Here is a 22,577-nt window from a genome sequence, read left to right as displayed (position 1 = left end):
TCTATGAGTTACCTTCTCAAGCAGATGTACTGGACACAGAGTAAGCCTATTTGCCAAAAGGAACAGTGCCAAAGGCACTGAAGATACCCCCTCTAACTGGGATAGTGGCTAACCATATGTCTCTATATTACAGGCCTGAAATCTGCAGATATTTAATGAATTGGCAGAAATTAACCTAACATGGTCCCCATCATAGATGGACAATCTGGGGTGCTTTTGATTGGGATAAATTAAATTACCTTTACAAATTGTTTTGATGAAAATATCCTGAGTAGGATGCTTTTAATAAATGGCTACTCAAACCTACCAAATGAGAAGCCAAAATTAATTTAATGTATGTTAAAGAAATAACCAAATTGAAGAATGAAAAAAAAAAAAAAAAAAAAGGCAGAAAACTAAATTTATGTTCTCTAAAGCAATGTCCAAACTCTTTTCTTGGACAATTAGAATTGTATCACTCAGATCAGAGATTTGCATGTAAAAGCAAGCCATCTCTCCCAAAAAACATCTGAAAAAGATTCATTCCCTTACTCTATGAATGAGGAGGTAAGGGGGAGTCCCCTTGGGGCCATGGCCCAAATACACCAATTCATCTTTTAAAAATCAAGAAGGGGGGGGCAATACTCAACATATATTCCTTTAAATTGAATTATGTGACATCAAACAAATTTTTGAGAGATTTAATTGGTAATTTGTATTAGTTCTAATTCAACTGTTATCATTATTACAAATAAAAGAAATTAAGACTAGTCATTGAAAGATCTTTATAATTAGATGAATTTTTGCTTTTGCTGAACAGCTTTAAGTAATGATTTGTCCATCTCCCCCAGAAGAGATTTCTTCTTTATGCTCTATGTGTGTTTTATTGTTTCATTTCTACTTTTGTGTCATTGTAAAATGTAAAATATTGTCTTGTATCATGTTTGTATTGTTTGTGGATTCAGTTACCTTGAAAGATTTCTAAAAGGGAAAATGTAGCCAGCCAGAAAAACAGCTAAAAAGCTATAGCCAAAGAGTTTAGAATATTGGGGAAGATTAAAGCAAATGTCCTATTGACTCTCACTTTAGGCTTTTCACAGGAAATAAATTATGAAGGGAAAAAAAATCCTGCAAGACACACTTTTTCCTGTCATTCCCATCTTGACCACATTGGAATTACAGAAATGAAGTTAGATAATCAGAGTTTATAGAATTTCTAAAGTTATTTTCCTAGATCTTGGAATTCTGGAGATTAATCATTAAGAATGATGAGGGTTGTGGTCCCTTTAAGCTAGTCCTTTCAGATCAATTTATTCCTTTCTGATTCCCAGCCCCTCCTAGCTGATCAATTCAAGCTAGGACCTTTGATTCACAAATCCTGGTCAAAAGCACCCTTTTGAATTACATTAGGAGATATCTGGGCTCTCACAACTCCTATCGGATCTGAGCCAACTTGGGCTGACCTAGCCCCCATTTTAATGATCTGCTCAGGTTTTTCAATCCCCACCTAGCAAATTCTAGCCCTTGCTAAAACCCAGGCATGGAACCAAGTTGGATTTCTACCCACAGGCCCCTTTAGCTAAATCTCTCATTATAAAAGAGCCAGACTGGAGCCCTCTCTTTGCAGAGGGTCAAAACATGCCAACTCTGCCCACTGGAACACTGGTTTTGGTGCCCTCCTTTCTTTACCTAACACCTTTTACTAACTAGACTTTAATCTTACTTCTAAGCCCCATAATAAACCTCTTTTATCTATCTAGGTTTTCGAGTCTGTAAATTCCTTTACAGGGGACTCTTTGCCGCTACTAGACCTCATTTAACTCTGTATCCTTGCGCTGAATCCAAAGGGGTTGCAGGGGAGCTCTATTTGACTTCCTGTACCCCAAACCTGCCACTAGACCTCAGTTAACCCTAATTTCATTTAGTTACCCCCAACTCTAGGAGGTTAATCATTTTAAGATTGCAGAGGAGAATTTCTGAGGCTTGAAGTAAATCTAGTAACTCATCTTATTTTAAAATATTTTAATGAGTTTTGGAGTACCACTCTCAAATTTGTTTTTAAGGAAAAATAATAATTAAATTAGGTAAAAATATTTAAGGTAAATGCACCTAGATAGATTTTTTTCTTAAGATTGATAGCTTTGTTTTAGTACAATGAAGGAAGGCAGCTAGCTAGTTTGGAAGTAATCCCAGAGTAAAGATGAGGGAGGGGAATCAGACAATAATCTTGGAGTACTCTCAGATCCTATCATGAAAAACCCCTCCACAGATGTTATGAAAGGAGGCAACAGGATATGGAAATTAGTGCATGTAAGAGTGAAAAGGAAAAAATCAAGGATGACTATGAAAGTAATCTATTAGACTATAAAAAAGGCTGAGAGTATGAATGTGCCACACCATTTAAGTATTTTAACAGAAAAAAATAATAAAGTATACCACTACAAAAATATTTTGGGTGAAGCTCTCTCTCTATACAACAAATTACAGTCAATTTATTTTCTGCCAAGGTATTTATGTAAACATCAGAACTGAGCAAAGGCAATGCTTTAACCAAGGAAATCCTTATGTTTATATTAGAAACAAAAAAATACTATTAGAATTATAGATAAATTAAATGTTGTAAATCTAGATAAATGAAAATAGTTTTTACCACAACTATAAAACATCCCATAATCATTTGGGAATCAGGTTGCAGAACAACACAAATGTAATGCGTTATTTTCTTGACAGTTTTTAATATCATCATTGTGACTGACCATAAGAATATCTATTGATTAGTTACATTTCCAGTTCTGAGGACCAGGGGCCTTTCTCTCTTTATAATTTTTCCCCCCATACACTTTCTCCCATCTCCTTTTGGGTTTAAGTATTTGTAGCTTAGTACTTATGAATCAAATTTTTTTCCTCATGCTTACAATTAATCTTTTTCAGATTCATGGCAGGCAAGTGCTTCAGGGATAGTGGTGCCACAGGGCCCTGAGAAGTGAAACCTGAAACAAGAATAAAGAATATTGAAATTAAACATGGTGTACCAAACTGAAACCATGTATTTCTTCCAAATAATTATTATTATAGCATTTGAGGTTGGACCTGTGATTTCACCAGTATAAGAAAACTCCCTCCACCAATGTAGAGCAACATCTTTTCTGCAACTTCGTATAGTTTTAGAAAAGTGCCTATATTCAATATTCAGATATTCAAACATGACTGTTATATGCCCTTTCCCCCCAAAGAAGCACAGGGGGCAGAGACCAGGTTTGGGAATGGGAAGCCTCGCTTGTTGTGACACATCCTCAGAATCCTAGGCAAGTCATTTAATCCAGGTGTCCTGAGCAAAATGATTGTGACATTAAGTAAAATATTTGATATGTGTATATATATCAAATGTTATTTTACTTAGTGTCATAAATATCTTATATTTTTTTTTCTAGAATGCATGTATGACAATCAGATTGTTTTCTCTCTCTCCCTCTCTCTCTCTCTCCCTCTCTCTCCCCCTCCCCCATAATTAGCTTAAGGAATTCCAGGAATGAAAATTACTTCCATCAGTGCTTATTAGCAACTCATTTGTATTACTCACTTATACTCATTAGAATAGCTGAGAACACTATTACCCAGATGTTCCTGGTGTTGCTCTGCCTTTCTTAAAATTCTTTTCCTTGCTTGGACTTCTGATTTCATTGGTGTAAGGAACTTCTAATAAGCATACTTTTCTACAATTTATTCTCTTAAAACAGTTCAGCCCACCCTCTTAAGAGATGCCATGAGAGTCCTGTCCTTGCTTAAGGTCCAAGACCAAGTGTGGGAGCAAAACCTGTTTTCCTGCCTCTCAGGTCAGCTTTTTGCTCACTACTCTTTATTATCTCTGCTTTTTAATCCATGTCAATTAAATATGTAATCATTATGTAGATGTGGTAAAGTATAGACCCAAGGCTGGTGAGAGGTAAAGGTGAAGTGTGATAACCTACATGGCAGTTCTCAGAGCTTCTCCAAGTCTATACAAATATAAACCATTTTGTGAAAAAGAGCAGAAAAATGCTGACCTATTTGATCAAGACAAAGTTTAAGTAATTAATATGACAAATAGGAAAAAAAATGAAAGAAAAATAAAGGAAACAAGTAAAACCCAAAGTTAATATCTATCTTTAAAAGATTTCTCTATTAAAACTACTTTCATTAAAAAAAATTGATTATATGTCGCTATGTGCAAAGAGCATATATTCTCATATTCCCTGGGGAAACAGGTGACTATCAGGTCTCGTAAACTCAGGAGTTTTGAGCCACAGTGGAACAAATCAATAGGTTATTTGAATTTTAAATTTGTCATTGTTATGGTTTATCCTAGGGAATGGAGATCACCAAATATGGGCAAATTGTCCCAACTTGGAAAATGGAGGTCAAATCCTTATGCTGATCAGAGTAGAACCTAGCCCATGAGTAGTGCTTGTGCTTCCAATTTGAATGAAATAGGGAGACCTAATCTTGAAAAATAAACACTTTTCTAGGCACTGAGAGATAACAATACCATCCCTAATACTAGTCTAATCATTACAAAAGTAACAGTAAAATTCAACCTCTGTTAAGTGATATTCCCAGTTATAAGAAGCAAGAGTGAAATTCAACCTTATTAAATACTGTCAGTTTTAAGATGAGATTAAGAAAACATCTGGGCAAGTCTGCCTAAATGATGGTCCATTTCCTTTAGAAATTGGATCTACTAAACAAATGTGGCCAGAGTTTAGAGAGAAAATTATTTACCTTTCATTCAGCTGTTAAGTTTCATAATAGACAGTTTCAAGTAATAGTTTAATAATAATAAAGAGTCCATCCTCTATCTCTAGTCACAGTGCCCCTTTAATATTTAAAAAAAAAAAAATTCTCAGAAAACAATGTGAAAATAGAAAGAATGCCATGATTTCTCTGGAAAGAAATCCCAAAACAAATAGTGAAAATGAAGAGCTTTCAGATCAAAAGAAAAAAAAAAATACAAAGAACCACAAAGTAGTTCAGATATCAAGGTGAGGCAATATGGATCACAAAGAGCCTATATGTTCCAAAAAGTAAGAGATAAATGCTAAAGGAAAAAAAGTGGCTCTTTAATTGGATAGAGGCTTTCCAAATACTTCTGATGAAAAGGTCAGCGCTGAGTAGCCATTTGAAAATGGAAATCAGGTGCCAAGAGAAATAAAATGAGGTAAAACATTTGTTCAATTGAAAAGGAATATGTGGACATGAATTGTCTACTCATTAATAGAGGGATAAATAACAAATGATTTCTCAGAACCTCAACATACTTGAGGGTAATAGTGAAAGGTTAAAATGACAGTTTGTAGTGGGTTTTGCCCATTTTAATCTTCTTGAGAGAAGAGAAACAAGGGAAGGATGTCACTTGCATAAGAGAGTTATGTAAAATGAAAAGTACATCCTCATGGAAGAAGGCATGGGATGGGAAATGGATATCATGTAAACCTCACTTTCATCTCATTTGGATAAAGGAAATTTAAACATAATTACTTATTTCTCCCTCTCTTCATCTGTACACCTGCTTCCTACCTATCTTTCTCTTTTACACAGGGATTTCAGTATAGAAATACATTAAACTCAAAAGGGAAAAGGGAAAAGACAGCAATAAAGGAGGTATAAGCGAGAAGACAATAGTCATAAGCAAACTTAAATGCTGAAGACATGTGAAAAGGAAATTAAAAGAAAAGGAAGAGTAAAACTTGGGATCAGAGGCAAGTAAAGGGAAAGAAAAGCTGCAATAGGAAAGAAACAGACTTTCACTTACAAGATTACAAAGACTCAGACAAACTCTTTTTCTTCCCTTTTACTATCTAAAAAGAGGGAGGTCAGGAATAAAGAAGAAATCCAAGTACAAGACAATAGATTGACAATTGAATCAAAAAAGGAAAGAGTACAATAATGGATTAGAAAGCAGGAATTGACTATACATATTGTTTACAAATAATACAAGTGAAACACTCAAGTTCAAAGGAAGGGATGGAGCTAAATCTTTTATATTTTCAGCTTAACTCAAAACAGAATCATGATTCCAAGTAAAGTTACAGAATGTATGAACAAAATAATGAAGAAAGGGGAAGTTATATTTAAAGGCAATATTGATGACAAATCACTATCAACTATCAACACTTAATAACAGTATCTAAAAACTTAAAAGTTTGTTGAAATGTAGGAAGAAATGATAGAAACTATAACAGTGAAGGACTTTTAATGTATTTTTCAGATCTATACTATTCTAAGAGAAAAATAGTCTCAAATGGAATTTAAGAAAAATTCAAGAGCAGATCTTTGGAATTCCAATTACTTAATGAGAAGAGAAAGATTTGTATAATTCAAAACTACATGACATCTTTACAAAAATTGACTATATATTGGAGCAGAAAGACCTAACCAAAAAAATGCAGAAATGAAATATTTAAATCATAATATTTTTTTAAAATCTGGGCTGGTGTTCTAACCACTGCATCACCTAGCTGTCCCTTAAATCATAATTTATCGATCACAACACAATAAAAAATAAAAATTTTATTCAGGAAAGGCCTTAAAGGATGTACTAAAATAATTGGTGGATCAAAGAACAAATTACAGAAACAATAGAAAAAAATCTCATAAAAGAGAATGACAAATAAAAGAACAAATCAAAACTGAAGGGATACTACTAATGTAGTTTTGAGGAGAAATTTTTTTATCTCAACACTTTCAAAAACAAAACCAACAACAATGGACTAGGCATGAAAGTTAAAAAAAAAAAAACCAACTTGAACAAGTAAAAAATCATCAACTAAATAAAGTAGAAATTCTTTAAATTAAAGAGATTAATAAAACAAAGCAAAAATAAAAGGAGTTATTTAATAAAAAGAATAGATAAAAAAGCTAACTTGATAAATAGGCAGAAAAAACCAAATTCCCATAAAAATTTAAAATGAAAACTCATTAATTAAAGAGGAATTAAAGGAAATTATCAGAAACCATTTTGCTTAATTATATGTCAACAAAATTGATAACTGAGGATATATACACACACATATATGAATTATGTGTATATTTTTGTAAGTATATATTATATACACATTTCATATATGTGTATGTGTATGCTAACAGATTTAAATTTAAATAACCCAATATGAGAAACAGAAATTGAGCAAAATATAAATGGAGTCCCAAAGAGTCTGGATTTACATGTGAATTCTGTGAATCCCTCAAAGAATAATTATTTTTCATACTACATCAATTATCTACAATAACAAGAAAAGAAGGCACCCTTTACAATATTTTTCTACGGTACAAATAAGGTCTTGATACCTAAGCTGAGAAGAGATAAATGGGAGCAAAAAAAATTACAGATCAACATCAATTAACATTTATATAAACATAAATGTTAGCAAGGAGGCTGCAACAACATATTAAAAAGATGATATACTATGACCTAATTGGGTTTATCTGAAGAATTGGGTTTACATGAATGCAAAGAAAACCATAAATATAATAAAGCTCTTTAATAATATAAATAATAAAAACTATATGATTCAATCAATAAATTCTAAAAAAGGCTTTTGACAAAATTCAGTACTCATTTCTATGAAAAAAAAAAAAAAAAAAGGCAGTAGCTGTCTCTTTTTGCAACTCCAGCACTTAGGAGAGTGCCTGGCACACATGGTGGGTGTTTAATAAACATTTATTGACTCACTATACCCTGCCCAAACAAAAGAAAAAAAGAAAAGGATTTATATGGACAAACACATTTATGTCATGTGGTGGCCAAGAATTGGAAACCATAATAGTATCTTGTTATTGGGGAATAGCTAAGTATGTGAATATAAAGGAAGATATTTGCACTATAAGAAATGATAAAATGCACAGTGGATAGAGCACTAGCCCTGAAGTCAGGAGGACCCTTGTTCAAATCTGGCCTCAAGACACAACACTTTCTAGCTGTGTGATGCTGGGCAAGTCACTTACCCCAACTACCTCAGCCAAAAAAAAAAATAAATGATAAAATGGACAGTTTCAGAGTGAACTGGTAAGATTTCCATGAACTAATATAGACTAGAATTAACAGAACCATACAATGATAACAAAACTTGCAGAGAAAAACAACTTGGAAAGATCATGGTGATGCATGATAAACCATGAGTCTAATGAAGTAGAAACACCTCTTAGAAATGTGATGAACTTAAAATATAGAGACATAAACATTTTCAAACATGGCTAATGTAAGAATTTTTTTTTTTTCAGATTATGCACCTATATATTCAGGACAGTGTTTTTTTTTTTTTTTTTTAATTTGCTTAGTAAAAAGTAAATAAAAGGGAGAGACTAATTTTTTTTTTTAATTTAAAAGTTACCAGCAATCACCAATCTTTAAAAAAATAAGAAATGCAAGAAAAATGAAAGCTTTAAGTTCACATGTGTGATAATACACATATGTATAATATATATAATAGTATGTATACATTATACACATTATATATATTAATATATAGTATATATACTACATATATATATAAAAATCACACATGTGTATAATATTCTTCTCTAAAATGTAATGTTTTCTGGGAGCAGGTTTCTTGGGGGGCTTCTGGAGGCAGCCTTAGTTTCAGTTCAGAGTAATCACCCCAAATGCAGCCAGGAGTTAAAGTCCAAATCCTTTATTGTCTCCTTCAAAGTCTTATCTCCTTCACTTTGGGTTTGACTAGTTTTCTGGAGGCCTTCTATAGTCTTGGTTCTGAGAGCTTAAGCTGCCTTCTCTGGCTTCTGAATCTCCTCAACTGAATCCTGGCTGAGGCTCCGAGAGATTCTAGTGGGCTTCTCCTTTTAGCCCTGAGAGCTCCTCCTTATATGTTCCACACTGAGTATACACCAATCATTATATCGCTAGGAAACCATTATTTGCTGTAGGATTAAATCAATGCTAAATTATATTTAACCATTGTCTCCTCAATTCCACTTAGTACCTTGTTTCAAGTTCTGGCCCATAACATCTCCTTATAGGATCAGATCAATCATACTGAACCATGCTAAATTAGATAATTATTGTCTCTATCAATTCCACTTACTTAGCACCTTGTAAGAATTCTAACACATGTGAACTTAAAAGTTTTTATATATATATATATATATATATACACACACACACACACACACACACACACACACACACACACACACACACACACAGTATTTACTTAGGGATTCTAAATGTCAGCTTATAGGGAACTAAACAACAAAATCCCAAAACTAAATTGGCTGAAAAAATCATTTTCAATTCATTTCTATTTATAAATTTAAATAACAGAATATTTCTCTTAATATTCAAAATGACTAACAGTAGTTAAATATCTGTTGCAGTAGTTATTCTGATCTTTCATAATGGCTAATATAGATTAGCTTTCAAAATTGGTCCCTCTCTGTGTTCTCTTCCTTGAGTACAGACATGAAATGATCAAGTCATTGCAGACACAACTGCCACACTCTGCCCCTCTTTTCATGCCTTTACCTGAAGTTTTGTGTAACAGGGGTAGTTGTCGTGTTAAATTCGGCCACTGGTACTCCCCTAGCTGATACATGTGGCGCGAATATAGCTGCAGGATAAACCAGAGAGGAAGTTCCCACCTAGAAAGCAATGGGATCAAAGAGACAATTATTTTACACTGCTGTCAGCTAGTTTATTTCCACCCCCATTTCCCCAATTCCACAAACTCTGACAGGGTTGGGGATCCAGGTGCATGGCAACAGCCAAGAATAGATACAGAGGGAGAAGTATTCAACAAGAACAACAAAACAGAAAATTATATAATTATTTTCTAGTTATACAAGATGAAAAAAAAAAAAAAGATTGGAAACTTTCTAAAATTGTATTAAAGGCTATAGGAATATCATGTCTAATCTTTTATATTTTAATGCTATTTAAAATTTTTTAAATTCATTTTTTGTTACATTTTAAGTTTCAAGCTGTGTCCTTTCTTCATTCCTTCCCTACTCCACATTAGAGAAGGCCAGCATTTGATAGATCTGTAAAACCATACTACCTATACTTCTATTTATCAGTCCTTTGCTCTGGAGGGAGATAGCATCTTCCTTTCTAGGACATTTATAGTTGATCTGAGTATTTGTAATACTCAAAATATCTTAGTTTTCATAGTTGTTCTTAGAACAATATTGCTGTATACAACCTTCTCTTGGTTTTGCTCATTTCATTGTTCAATATTTCATGCAAAATTTTCCATGTTTTTCTATAATCGACCAACTCATTGTTGTATTCCATCACAATCACAAATCACAACTTGTTTAGCCATTTCCCAATTGATGGTATTCCCTCAATTTCCAGTTCTTTGCCACCACAAAGAAAATTGCTATAAACATTTTAGAACATGCAGATTTATTTCCTTTTTCCCTGATCATTTTATTACTGGGTAAAAGGACATACACAGTTTTAAAACTCTTTGGACATAATTTCAGATTGTGCTCCAAAATAGTTGGATCAAATCAGAGTTGTATAAATAGTATCAGTGTCCCAATTTTTCCACAACTCCTCCAACATTTGTCATTTTCCCTTTCTATTATGTTAGCCAATTTGAAAAGTATAAGATATCTCAAAGTTGTTTTAAGTTGCATCTCTCTAATCAATAATGATCCGAACATTTCTTCATTTAACTATATATTATTTTCATTTTTTCATCAAAAAACCTGCCTGGTTCATATTCTCTGGCCATTTATCAACTGGGGAATGATTCATTTTCTTATTAGACAAAGTTTTCTACATATCTTAGATGAGACCTCTCTTTGAGGCCTATAAATTCCCCCAAAATTTTCTGCTTTCCTTCTAATCTTGGCCACATCAGTTTTATTTGTACAAAACCTTTTTAATATAAGGTTATCCATTTTATACCTTCTAATGCTCTCCATTTCTTTTTTGTTTCATAAATTTTTGTATCTGTAAGTTAATACTATTTTTAAAAAAAATGAACATTTAATCTCTGCTTTGTTTTTTGGTAGAAGACCTTGGTACACTTTTTCTTTTTGGATTCCTAGAGAACTTTATGGCAAGTTTTAGAAAATACTTGGACTGAATAAGGAGAAAAACACTTACCACTAAACATAAGTCACAGAGAGCAAGCTCTCTGTTGACCTTGTCAAGAATGCTAGGGTCCAGATTTTCTCCAAACCATACCACATGGGGCCGAAGGGGGCCAATGCAATCTTTTTCTTCACATCTGTGAATGTAGATATTACTCAACTGGCTGCTGAGATCCTAGCTCTGACACAAAGAATAAAGTTAATGCCTGCTCACAACCCCCATTCACACTTACTCCACGAATTCTGCATTTGCACTAATATTGAAGAATATACTTCTCTGGCCTATGTATATCACAATATGTCACTGTGTATATTTTGATTGTTCCTTCAGGCAGTGAACTTACTCTTTGGTTGTTGTATATCCAATATGGCTTTTCTTGACAATCTTTTGCCTCCTCCTCCCGAGCACCATTTTGTTCCTAGTAATTCAGGCTTTAAATTCATTTTAAACTCACCTCACTTCTTTGCACACAACCTTTTCCCCATTAATTTCTCAACAACCTCTCATGTTTCAGGAATACTAATGTAATATTTGGCAAAACAAAAGCGAAAATATCCCTTGGTGGAGAATTTTTAGGATGAGCCTCTCTGTCATTACCTAGACTGGTGCTGGGTCCCTTCACATCAAGAATACTCATAAATATATTATGTATCTTACGTCATATCGCTGTTCTGAGATGTTCCTCTAGTGCACTGAGCCTTCTTGCAGAAAACAAATACAGAGAAGAACTGAGAAGGATGTGAAGGACCATGTAGTTAGGAAGTGGAAGGAGGAAGGAGATCCACTAATGAGATCACAAATCCACCTAAGTGCTTAAGCATATCTCTCTGAATCAGCCTTCTTCCTCTTTCTAATCTAGCTCCCACAATAGTCTAGATGCTCATCACTCAACCTTGGATTATGGAAAAGAAGGAAAGAACAATTCAGAGTTAGGAAATACCTGGTACAAATCCTGTTTCCAGCTGACATGGGAAAACCACTTAATCTCTCTATGCTCTGCTTTTCCTTTTCTATAAAATAACAGAAGTATGAAGTATCTATTTTTCATATCCATGCATCCATCTATGTATGTATGTATGTATGTATCTACCTATCTACTGATGACCTACCTACCCAACCATCTGTCCGTCTATCTATCTATTGTATTTGGCATGGGGGCAGCCTGATGGCACAGCGGATAGAGTGTTGGGCCTGGAGTCAGGAAGACTCATCTTCCTGAATTCAAGTCTGACCTCAGACACTTTCAAGCTATGTGACTCTGGGCAAATCACTTAATCCTGTTTGCCTCAGTTTCTTCATCTATTAAAGCAGCCAGAGAAGGAAATGACAAAGATGGTCATAAAGAGTCAGAATGACTAAAAGTGACTCAACAATAACAAAATTTGGGAAATCCACATAAACTGAAATTTTTATTACTATCTTTATTACTACCATACAAGATTACTAACTGGTCTTTCTTCTATCTCTTTTTCAGTCTAATTTATTAGAAATAACTATTATATTGATTTCCTTCCCTTTTCTCCTCGTCCCAATACCATTTTCATCATATCACTGCTATGTACCTTCTCAGATTGGGTGTCTTAATATAGGGTTCTCAAATTTAAAAAAAAATTTTTTTTGGATAGTTGGACTTCAAAAATATGTTTGATTTCTTTTATAATCCTATTTATTTTATTTTATGCATTTAGGATATTCTTTTAAAAATGGGTCCATGATAAACAAAAACGTAAAGAATTTCTTTTAATATATCAAATCCTGATTTCTCAAGGAAGGAATTAAAAAAAAAAACCTTCTTATTTATAGCTTCTCCATATAGTATTAATTTTTAGCTGCTATTTGTTTTTGTTGTTCAGTCACATCCATTCTTTATAAACTCATTTGGGATTTTTTGGGGGCAAGGATATTGGAGTATTTGCCATTCCAGTTAATTTTACAGATGAGGAAAACAGTGTTAAGTGACTTGCACAGGCTCACACAGCTATTAAATTAAGTTGCTTCAGGATTTGAACTGGGATCCTCCTTATTCCAGGCCTGATATTTTGCCATCTACCTGTCCCCCTACTAACTGTATTTTCTTAATTTGTATTTCCTTTCATTTTATCTTGTCATGATTTGTGTCTACTTCCTTGAAAATTATCTTGAAACACTCTTGGAAATAGTTTTTGAAAATCTACATAGTTTTCTTTGGCATTGTACCCATATTTCATTATATCAATTCTCTAATTGTTTTTAATGCCTCCCTATAAAAGAATCATAGAGTTAGAGGTGGAAGAGATATTATGCCATCTGCTTCAGCTTTGATTCCACAAAGGGTAAATGGAAGTTCAGAAAAGGAGAATAAAAGTTTATTCACAGCATAAGTACTTCCTGAGAGTACCTGTAGTCCCCAAAACAACAAAAAAGAATGGGAATTAAGAAGCAACAAATATTTCTCTTCTTTGACAAAGGCTAGTTTTCACTAACTAAACAAAGACAGACCTAAACAAACGTCCAGATTCTGTCCCTGGTTTTTTCTTCCTGCTTTTCTGGAACATTAGATAATATTTACTCACCTAGGAAGCTTTTCAACTGGGATTTGGGCCTCTGGAACATCAGGTTCTGGGGCACTAGAGTTAAAATAAGATCAATCAGTCAATCAACCAGCCTTTATGAAGTACCTACTTGTACCAGGCACTACTCTAGCATCGTGAATACAAAGACAAAAGTCCATGCCTTCAAGAAGCTTACATTCTGTAGAATTCCACTCTGTAGAGTGGAATAACATGCCCATATAGATATAAAAAATAAAATAAATATGAGATAATTTTGATGGGGAACGAAGGAAAGAGGACCTAGAAGCTATGGAGAATAAGGAAAAGCTTCATGCATCTGGTGGGCTTTGGCCTACGTAGGTTCCTCAGGAAACTAGAGATTCTAAGAAACATAGTAAGAAGGGAGAGCAATCTAAGCACAGGGACAAACCAAGGGTTTATATGCCAAAGATAGTAGCTTATATTTGATCCTAGAGGCAGTAGGGAACTATTGAAGTTCATCAATGGTCAGAACTGAGCTTTAGGAAAAATTTTTGATACCTATGAATAAGAGGGTTAGAATGGAGAAAGACTTGAGGCAGAGAGACCTATTAGGAGGCTATTTCAATAGTCTAGAGAGAATAGATTTCTATTGTAATACTTAAATGAGAATAAATATCACTTACATAAACTGAAAACTCCTTCCTCTAACAGCTACATGGGATCATTAGGTTTTTATATTTTACTGAATGTAAAATTTACTGAATACTAGCTTTATCATTGAGAGCCATCTCCAGTCGTCCTAATCTATACCTTGCCACTGGACCCAGATGGCTCTGGAGGGGAAAGTGAGGCAGGTGACCATGTCCAGCCCTCCCTTACTGAAATCCAACTCACTTGTAAGTCATGGCATCGCCTCCCTGATATCATGGTCCTCATTGAAAATAAAGGACAATCTGGGGGAGGGAGTGGGAGAAGGAGGGGAAAAATTGGAAGAGAAGGTTTTGCAAGGGTCAATACTAAAAAATTACCCATGCATATATCTTATAAATAAAAGCTATAATAAAAAAGAGAGAGAGACAGACTAAAGGACAAATAACATCAATTAGCTCTATAGTCATTGAAACAGGGCATCCAAAAGTCTTATTGAAGTCTTAAGCCATTAAAACTTTTAGTTTTAAAAAAGCTTAAAATACTTATTAAATTATCAAAGCTTAGAATTGTATTAAGACTTCTGGGACACTCTGTATTAAATACTAATCCTGTTTAAATTCTTTTTCTTTTTTTTTTTTTTTTTTTATTTTGGGTACCTTCTTAAGTCATCCTACACTATGAGCAAATCTTGGGGTTTAAAAGCCATGAATAAAGCTTTCAAATGACTCTTCCCCTACATCTACTGAGAAAAGGATAACAGCATTATAGCATATTCCTTTTATACCTTTTTTGTTTTTTAACAGTGTAGTATAATTACCCTTTTCCATCTAAAGCTGGACAGATTGGACTCTTGTAATTCTCTGCTACATTTCCACAACTGAGGCATCGAGTTTTAAATAAACTGCCTGAAAAACATAAATCAAATAATAATCACCATTCTTGATAAGGTAAAAAGTGATTCTACTTCTGAACACAGGCTTTCAAAGCTAGCAAGGACTTTAGAGAAGTCTTGATTTTGTTTGAGCACCACTGCTCTATCTCCGTCATCATTCCCTCTTTTACCTGGTCTTCCATGTAACTGTAAGAGTGTAGGCTCCTCACAGTCACAATCACTACCATAGTTTGTAAATATTAAGCACTTACTATGTGCCAGGCACTGGGGATGCCAAAATGTTTCACAGGAAGCTTATAATCTAATAAGGAAAGGCAATGCACAAAAGGAAACTGAAAAGCTATGTGTGTGGGTAGGTGGGAGGCGGGCTTGCTAAAGGTTATCCTCGATAGGACAAGATTTTGGAGGAATCAAAACCAAACAGAGCAGTTGATGGGAAATAAACGGCTGGAAAACTGAAGCCAATAAAATAAATTATAAAAGGGAGGCCGCTACAAAGGAAGACTGTGGGTAGAGTTTGTTGCTCTACTCTTCAGCACAGCATCTTAGAAGATGTTGATATATAACCTGAATTGATTTCTATGATGATATTTTGATTGGTAAGCTTGGCAATGTTTATTAATTTTCATCTCACACTTATGTCATATTCAAATGCAAGACCTTGCATGTACCTATACTGAATTTTATCTCATTATAGTCAATCTAATTTCTAACCTGTCAAGATCTTTTTGGATCCTGACTTTCATCTAGGATGTCAGCTATTTATCCTAGGTTTGTGACATCTGAAAAATAAACAATCACATAATCTATTTATTTATCCAAGCCTCTGACAAATGTTAAACATTTCAAATATATATATGCCTTGTCTCTCCAATAAGATTTTAGCTCCTCTTGGGCAGGGATTATATTTGAAAAATGTCCAAATAGGGTTTTTTTTTAAATTAACAGTTTTGACTATTAAAATTAAGTTTTGCTTAAAAAAAAGTTCAATGATGTTACTTGGAACAAGAAACAGTAGTGATAGAGGGGGAAAGAATTTTTAGGTATATATATATATGCCTTGTCTCTCCAATAAGATTTTAGCTCCTCTTGGGCAGGGATTATATTTGAAAAATGTCCAAATAGGGATTTTTTTTTAATTGACAGTTTTGTCTATTAAAATTAAGTTTTGCTTAAAAAAAAGTTCAGTGATGTTACTTGGAACAAGAAACAGTAGTGATAGAGGGGGAAAGAATTTTTAGGTAAAATGTCTTTCTTACTATTTATATTCAATGTCACTACATGAAAATAAAAAGAGCACCAAAAAAACCCAATTGTTGTAATGCTAGGCACATAGTAGATTTCTATAGTACTTAGTCTATTAGTTTTTCTATAAGCACTCAGTAATTTAGATGATCTCAGCAAAATGAAGAAGGGAAGCATTGTATAAACCTAATACTTGCTACTACTAGGACTGCCTTATGTCCAAAAGGAATGGGTCACCTAAATTTTGGCAGACCTGTTGCCTGCCCTCTAAAATACCCATTACTTTCCATTATTGACTCATTTATTTCCTTAGTTCTATGAGATAATACAAATGCTCTGAAAAAAATAACCCATTAATCCTTTTATATGTATATATGTATTTTTTTTTTGCTGAGGCAGTTGGGGTTAAGTGACTTACACAGGATCATACAGCTAGGAAGTGTTAAGTGTCCGAGGCCAAATTTGAACTCAGGTCCTCCTGACTTCAGGGCTGGTGCTCTATTCACTATATCACCTAGATGCCCCTCCTTATAAGTAATTTAAACTTAACTGGTAATTAAAGAATACATAATTTCCCCAAAGAGATCAGTTTGACCATCCAAAATAGAAAAATAAAGCAGATGAAAAATGCACATTATCCAAATTGTGGTATGGAGCTGAGCAAATCATCTTGCGCAGGGCAGACTCCTTACCATGAAGCTCTAAGAGGTTCTTAGTGCCTGCTCGGTAATGAAGCTCATCAATGTTCTGAGTGATGACCACCACACGCCTTCCTTGACCAGTTAGCCGGGCTTCACATTCTGCAATGGCCACATGGGCTGAGTTGGGATGCTTCTTCAGCATCAATTCTCTACGATAGTGGTAGAACTCCCACACTAGAGAAGGATTCCGCATAAAAGCCTCAGGGGTGGCTAGATCCTAGTGGAGAAATACACATGAACTATCAAAATGGGATTAGTCAACCCCATCTCTAGAAGAGAGACAAGAAGTGGGGGACTAGGCAATACGTCTTACTTTTCTTAAGGATCTAGGTTCAGAACTATGTGCCTCTTTAGGTTTATGTATCCCTTTGGAATGAATACTAAATTTTTTTTTTTCTTTTTTCTGAGGCTGGGGTTAAGTGACTTGCCCAGGGTCACACAGCTAGGAAGTGTTAAGTGTCTGAGACTAGATTTGAACTCTGGTCCTCCTGAATTCAGGGCGGTGCTCTATCCACTGAGCCACCTAGCTGCCCCCTTGAATGGATACTAATTTAAGAGGTTTTTTTTTGTTTGTTTTGTTTTTGTTTTCTTCCTTCTAGGAACTCATTTTTCTTCTCTAATATCAAATATCATAAAAGCATTCCATGCTCCCAACTGGGGAGCTCTATCTCTTGGAAGAGATCATAGAGTATGACAGCAATATTAAACATATATTCTTCAGACATGGGCTAGATACTACCATGATAAATTTAATATAGATGATTGAAAAATAAGCTACACATATTAGATTCATAGTTTTATATGCAATCCTGTTTTGTTTTGTACATGAGATGCTTATGTTTGTGGATGCTTATCAAATTCATTATTAAAAACTTAAGTTTTATATATATAAATAAAAAAACAATACAATCATTGTACTTTTCATTAATACTGCTTTTTTCTTGTACCCATTGATATTTTCAAATTCTGGGGCAGCTAGATGATGCAGTGAATACAGCACCTGCCCTGGAGAACTTGAGTTCAAATGTAACCTCAGACACTTAATATTCAGTAGCTATGTGATCCTGGGCAAATTACTTAACCCCAATTGTCTAACAAAAAAAAAAAAAAAAAAAGATATTTTCAAATTCTTCATGGCAGTCTTTATTTGCCTGATCCTTGGCATTTTCCCCTTTGAAATGTCTATAATCTTCAGGGGATTTAAAAGAAAATATTGACTCCTGATTTTAATTTTCTTGTGGCTTAAAAAAATTTATGTGTTCTTCCTTTAATTTCTTGGGTAATTGTCTTCCATTGAACCATATACTTTAGGATTTTTCTTTTGATATTTCTAGTATGACTTCTGAAATTGTTTTGGCATGTCTTTCTGTGGATATTTTCCAGTTATTTTTGAGAAGGATTAAACAAAGTTATTCCTCTAGCTTTTCACTTAAATTTTCTAGGAATATTTCTATTCTTAAACATTTTTCCATCAGAAAATCTGTTCTCCTTTCTTACTTTTTCAATGATGTCATTAATTTGACACTCAAGTGCCCAACCTGTTATATTTAGCCCTTTCCTCAAATTTATCCTTTGGCCCCAGAACATCTAATTTATCATCAAGTTGTCCTAATTATTTTTTCTTTATTTTTCTGGTTATACATTTACATTAATTTTTTTTTAGAAATATTTATTTCTTTATGAATCATGTTGGGAGAGAAAAATCAGGGGAAAAAAAAAAAGGAAAAACCATGAGAGGGGGAAAAAAAACCCAGAAAAAAAGAAAAAAAAAGTGAACATAGCATGTGTTGATTTACATTCAATTTCCATAGTTCTCTCTCTATAGGTGTTTTCTATCCAAAGTTTATTGAGATTGACTTGGATCATTGAACAACTGAGAAGAATCAAGTCTTTGATAGCTGATAATCACACAATCTTGCTCTTACTGTGTACAATGAATGAATTCTTGGTTGTTTCACTCAGCATCTGTTGTGTATATCTATCCACGCTTTTCTAATTAGCTTGTTCAACTTTTTTTACAGAACAATAATATTCCATTACTTTCATATACCATAACTTATCTAGCCATTCCCCAATTGATGGCCATCTACTCACTTCCCAATTTTTTGCTACCACAAAAAGAGCTGATACATTTTTGCACATATGGATCCTTTCTCTTTATGATTTCCTTGGGATACAGACCCAGTAGTGATACTGCTGGAACAAAGGGTATGTATGCATAGTTTTATAATCCCTTGGGCATAGTTCCAAATTGTTCTCCAGAATGGTTGGATCATTTCACAACTTCAACAATGCATGTCCCAGTTTTCCCAAATCCCCTCCAACATTTGTCATTATTTTTCCCTTATCTTTGATTCTTTTTTAAAAATAGTTCCTCTAACCATCTCTTTCTTAATATTTTCATCAATACTTCTTTGTTCATAGCTTTTATTACTTTAGACTATTTAATCATCTCCCAACTAGTATTCCCTGTCTATAGTATTTCCCCACTGTAATTCATCCTATATTGGTAAGATAAATTTTCCTAATGCATCACTTTGCTCATGCTCCTATCTTGTCAAAAAAAAAAAAAAAATTTCAAGGGCTGCTCATTTCCTACAGCACAAAGTTTAAACTCCTCAACCTTGAAAGCAAGGTCCTCCATAATCTGACCTAAACCTAAACCTAAATATCAATTGCAAAAAAAATTTATCTAAATAATAGCAATTGCAAATCAGCTAATTACCTTATTAACTATGAAATTTATTAGAAATGTAAGCATATACAAAGCAAAGAAGGTTGTATACAAAATTGCTTATTACATAAATCTTTTTAAAAGTATATTTTCATTTGTTAGAAGAGTTTTTTATTTTCTTTTTTCTTTTTCAATAGGAGAGAAAGGTAGAAAAGAGAAGATAAATACTTAAAAAGTGAAAATTATAAAGCACATAATAAATTTAACATAATGGCAGCATTGCCATATTTATTTCCTCTTCTAAATTGCCTGCTGCTCTATTCTGTATATTTGTAAGCGTTTTATTGACATTCTTTTCATTCATTTCCTTTCCCAACTTATTATTATTGATTTCTCGGTTCAACTCAATCTCCTATTCCCAAATAAAAATTCTTCCTTGAAACAACTAAATCTAGTCAAGCAAAACTAATTTGCACACTGGTCAAATCTGAAAAATATGTCTCATTAGTCATCTCTAGTCCATCGTTGTTGTTGTTTGTCCTTTGATCTCAAAGAGGTCCAATGACATCAGAAGGGTGATGTCTTGACTTGTGTGTGAATTGGATTTAAGTGAGGCAGAACTGTCCAAAGTCATTGGCCCCATTCTCTACTCCAGAATCATTCAAGTCCAGCAGCAAGACAGAGGTGACACTGGTAATGGTCCTGGTGGCCCCAGAGGCAGTGGGAGACTTGGACTTTTTTAAGCTAAGGTCCTAAAGCTCAGTTTGTCTGAGTCCACGCCCATTCAGTTATTAAAAGCTAGGTAAGAATTGAGGCAAACCAGTTAATGCTTTGGGCCAGTTAGTTTTAAAAGAATCAATCTGGAGGGAAAGACCCTCAGAGTTTCTTCTCTGCCAAAAGCTGGAAGGCATGCTTTATCCTTAGTCTATTGAGTTGGCACATTGATTTTTCAAGAATCTTCAGATCATTCCAAATTATTTTCCTTTATGTTATTATAGTTATTGTATAAATTGCTTTCTTGGTTTCTACTCATTTCACTCTACCAATTCACATAAGTTTTTATAGTTTTCTATAAATTTGTCTCTCTTTGTCACTTTTTATGGCACAGTTCCATTACATTTTTTATCAGTTCCTCTAGGTTATGCAGCGAATAGAATGCTGGAGTACAAAACACTTCATGAGTTCAGTCTAACCTTGGATACTTACTGTGGGACCCTACGCAAGTCACTTAACTTCATGCCTCAATTTCCTCATCTGTAAAATGAGCTGGAGAGGAAAATGGCAAACCTCTCTGGTCTCTTTGCCAGGAAAACCCCAAATGGGATCGTTCAGATCCAACTGAACAACAACTCACTGTATTTTCAGGGGTTTTTTGATAAGATATGTGTGGGCATAAATATTTTTGTACCTACCAACAACTTTACATCAGATTTTTTACCTGTTTGTAGGGAGGGGAATATATACTTAGTAGTGGCATAAAACATACAACATGCACATACACAGAGACTTTTTGTCCAAATTATTATACTTTCCAGAATAACTGGACCAATTCACAGGACGGGCCACAGTGCAGGAGTATGACTGTTCTCTCCCAATCCATAACATTTGTTATTTCCTTTTTTGTCATCTTTTTATGGGTGAACTGAAACCTAAAAATCAGTCATCAGAATAGTCAAAGAATACTTTTAAATTTTTAAATGCAATACCAACCTCAGCTTTCCATTTTCTCCAGAAACCATCGGGTCCTCTGAATGTTGGCACACCACTTTCAGCACTGACTCCAGCCCCTGTAATAATGGCTATATGCTTTGCCTTGGCAAAAAATTTCCGAAAATCTGCCATATCTAAAACACAAAAAGGGGCAAAAATAAATAAATAAATAAATTCAATGTATCATTTACATATACACATTACCACATATTTAGATGTGCCCATTTCTTATAGTCTTAAACATAACATTTGGAGTTTATACCTTATAAGTGGCTCATGTATTTTAACCTAAAAAGCAAATGGCTCTATAATAAATGTCTCAAAACTAGTACTGTTGAAATATATTGATTCTATCTTCCCACTTTCTTGCCCCACCACTTTGTATGGTATGTGAACAAAAATAAAAGAAATGCCTACTCTATTGTCAAGAGGAGAAAGGGACTGGACTCCTCTTATAGTCCAGGAGGTATGTAGTGTGGTAGCAAAAGAAAGGATAAAGCAGTTGTCAACTTTTTTGTTTTAGAACTCCTTTAAAAAGCCTCTTAGACATCACTATACACTTCAACAACGATATTGTATGAAGATATATTCTGATTGAAGTGGATATCTTCAACATAAAGAAGATCCAATTCAGTTCTAGTTGATCAATGATGGACAAAAATAGCTACACCCAGAGAAGGAACACTGGGAAATGAGTGAAAATGTTTGCACTATTGTCTTTCTACCCAGGTTACTTATACCTTCGGAATCCAATTCTTACCATACAATAAGAAATTTGGTTTTACACACATATATTGTATCTAGGATATACTGTAACACATTTAATATGTATGGGATTGCCTATCATCTAGGGAAGGGAGTAGAGGGAGGGGAAAATTTGGAAAAGTGAATACAAGGGATAATGTAAAAAAAAAAAAATTACCCATGCATATGTACTGTCAAAAAAAACCCCTTTAATTATAAAAGTAATAAAAAACATTAATAAATAAGTAATAAGCCTCTTAAAGGTTTTTTTGGATTCCAAAGAGCTTTTGTTTATGTCATTTATATCAATATTTACCATAAAAGAAATTAAAAACATTACTTAATTCATTAAAAAAAATAGAAAACCATT

At 33.9% G+C, this 22,577-nt stretch overlaps 1 protein-coding gene across 9 annotated transcripts in view; it reads right to left on the bottom strand.

Annotated features, from left to right (window-relative positions):
- Positions 1-2,697: 2,697 nt before the first annotated feature.
- Positions 2,698-22,577, bottom strand: part of SIRT5 (sirtuin 5) — a 102,252-nt gene continuing 82,372 nt past the window's right edge. For 8 of the 9 annotated variants that reach the window (XM_074272008.1, XM_074272000.1, XM_074271991.1 and 5 more), the window contains exons 3-9: positions 21,464-21,597; positions 17,071-17,296; positions 15,059-15,146; positions 13,630-13,683; positions 11,090-11,213; positions 9,497-9,612; positions 2,698-2,969 (exon numbers count right to left, since the gene is read on the bottom strand). In XM_074272008.1, the coding sequence (XP_074128109.1) occupies positions 2,897-2,969; positions 9,497-9,612; positions 11,090-11,213; positions 13,630-13,683; positions 15,059-15,146; positions 17,071-17,296; positions 21,464-21,597 (815 nt within the window). In that variant the 3' untranslated portion in view covers positions 2,698-2,896. Of the gene's footprint in view, positions 3,016-9,471; positions 9,613-11,089; positions 11,214-13,629; positions 13,684-15,058; positions 15,147-17,070; positions 17,297-21,463; positions 21,598-22,577 lie in introns of all 9 variants that reach the window. The other variant, XM_074272028.1, reaches the window with a different exon arrangement.

Source organism: Sminthopsis crassicaudata, chromosome 1 (genome assembly GCF_048593235.1).
Source record: "Sminthopsis crassicaudata isolate SCR6 chromosome 1, ASM4859323v1, whole genome shotgun sequence".
Lineage (NCBI taxonomy): Eukaryota > Metazoa > Chordata > Mammalia > Dasyuromorphia > Dasyuridae > Sminthopsis > Sminthopsis crassicaudata.
This window is presented reverse-complemented; position numbering and strand designations above follow the sequence as displayed.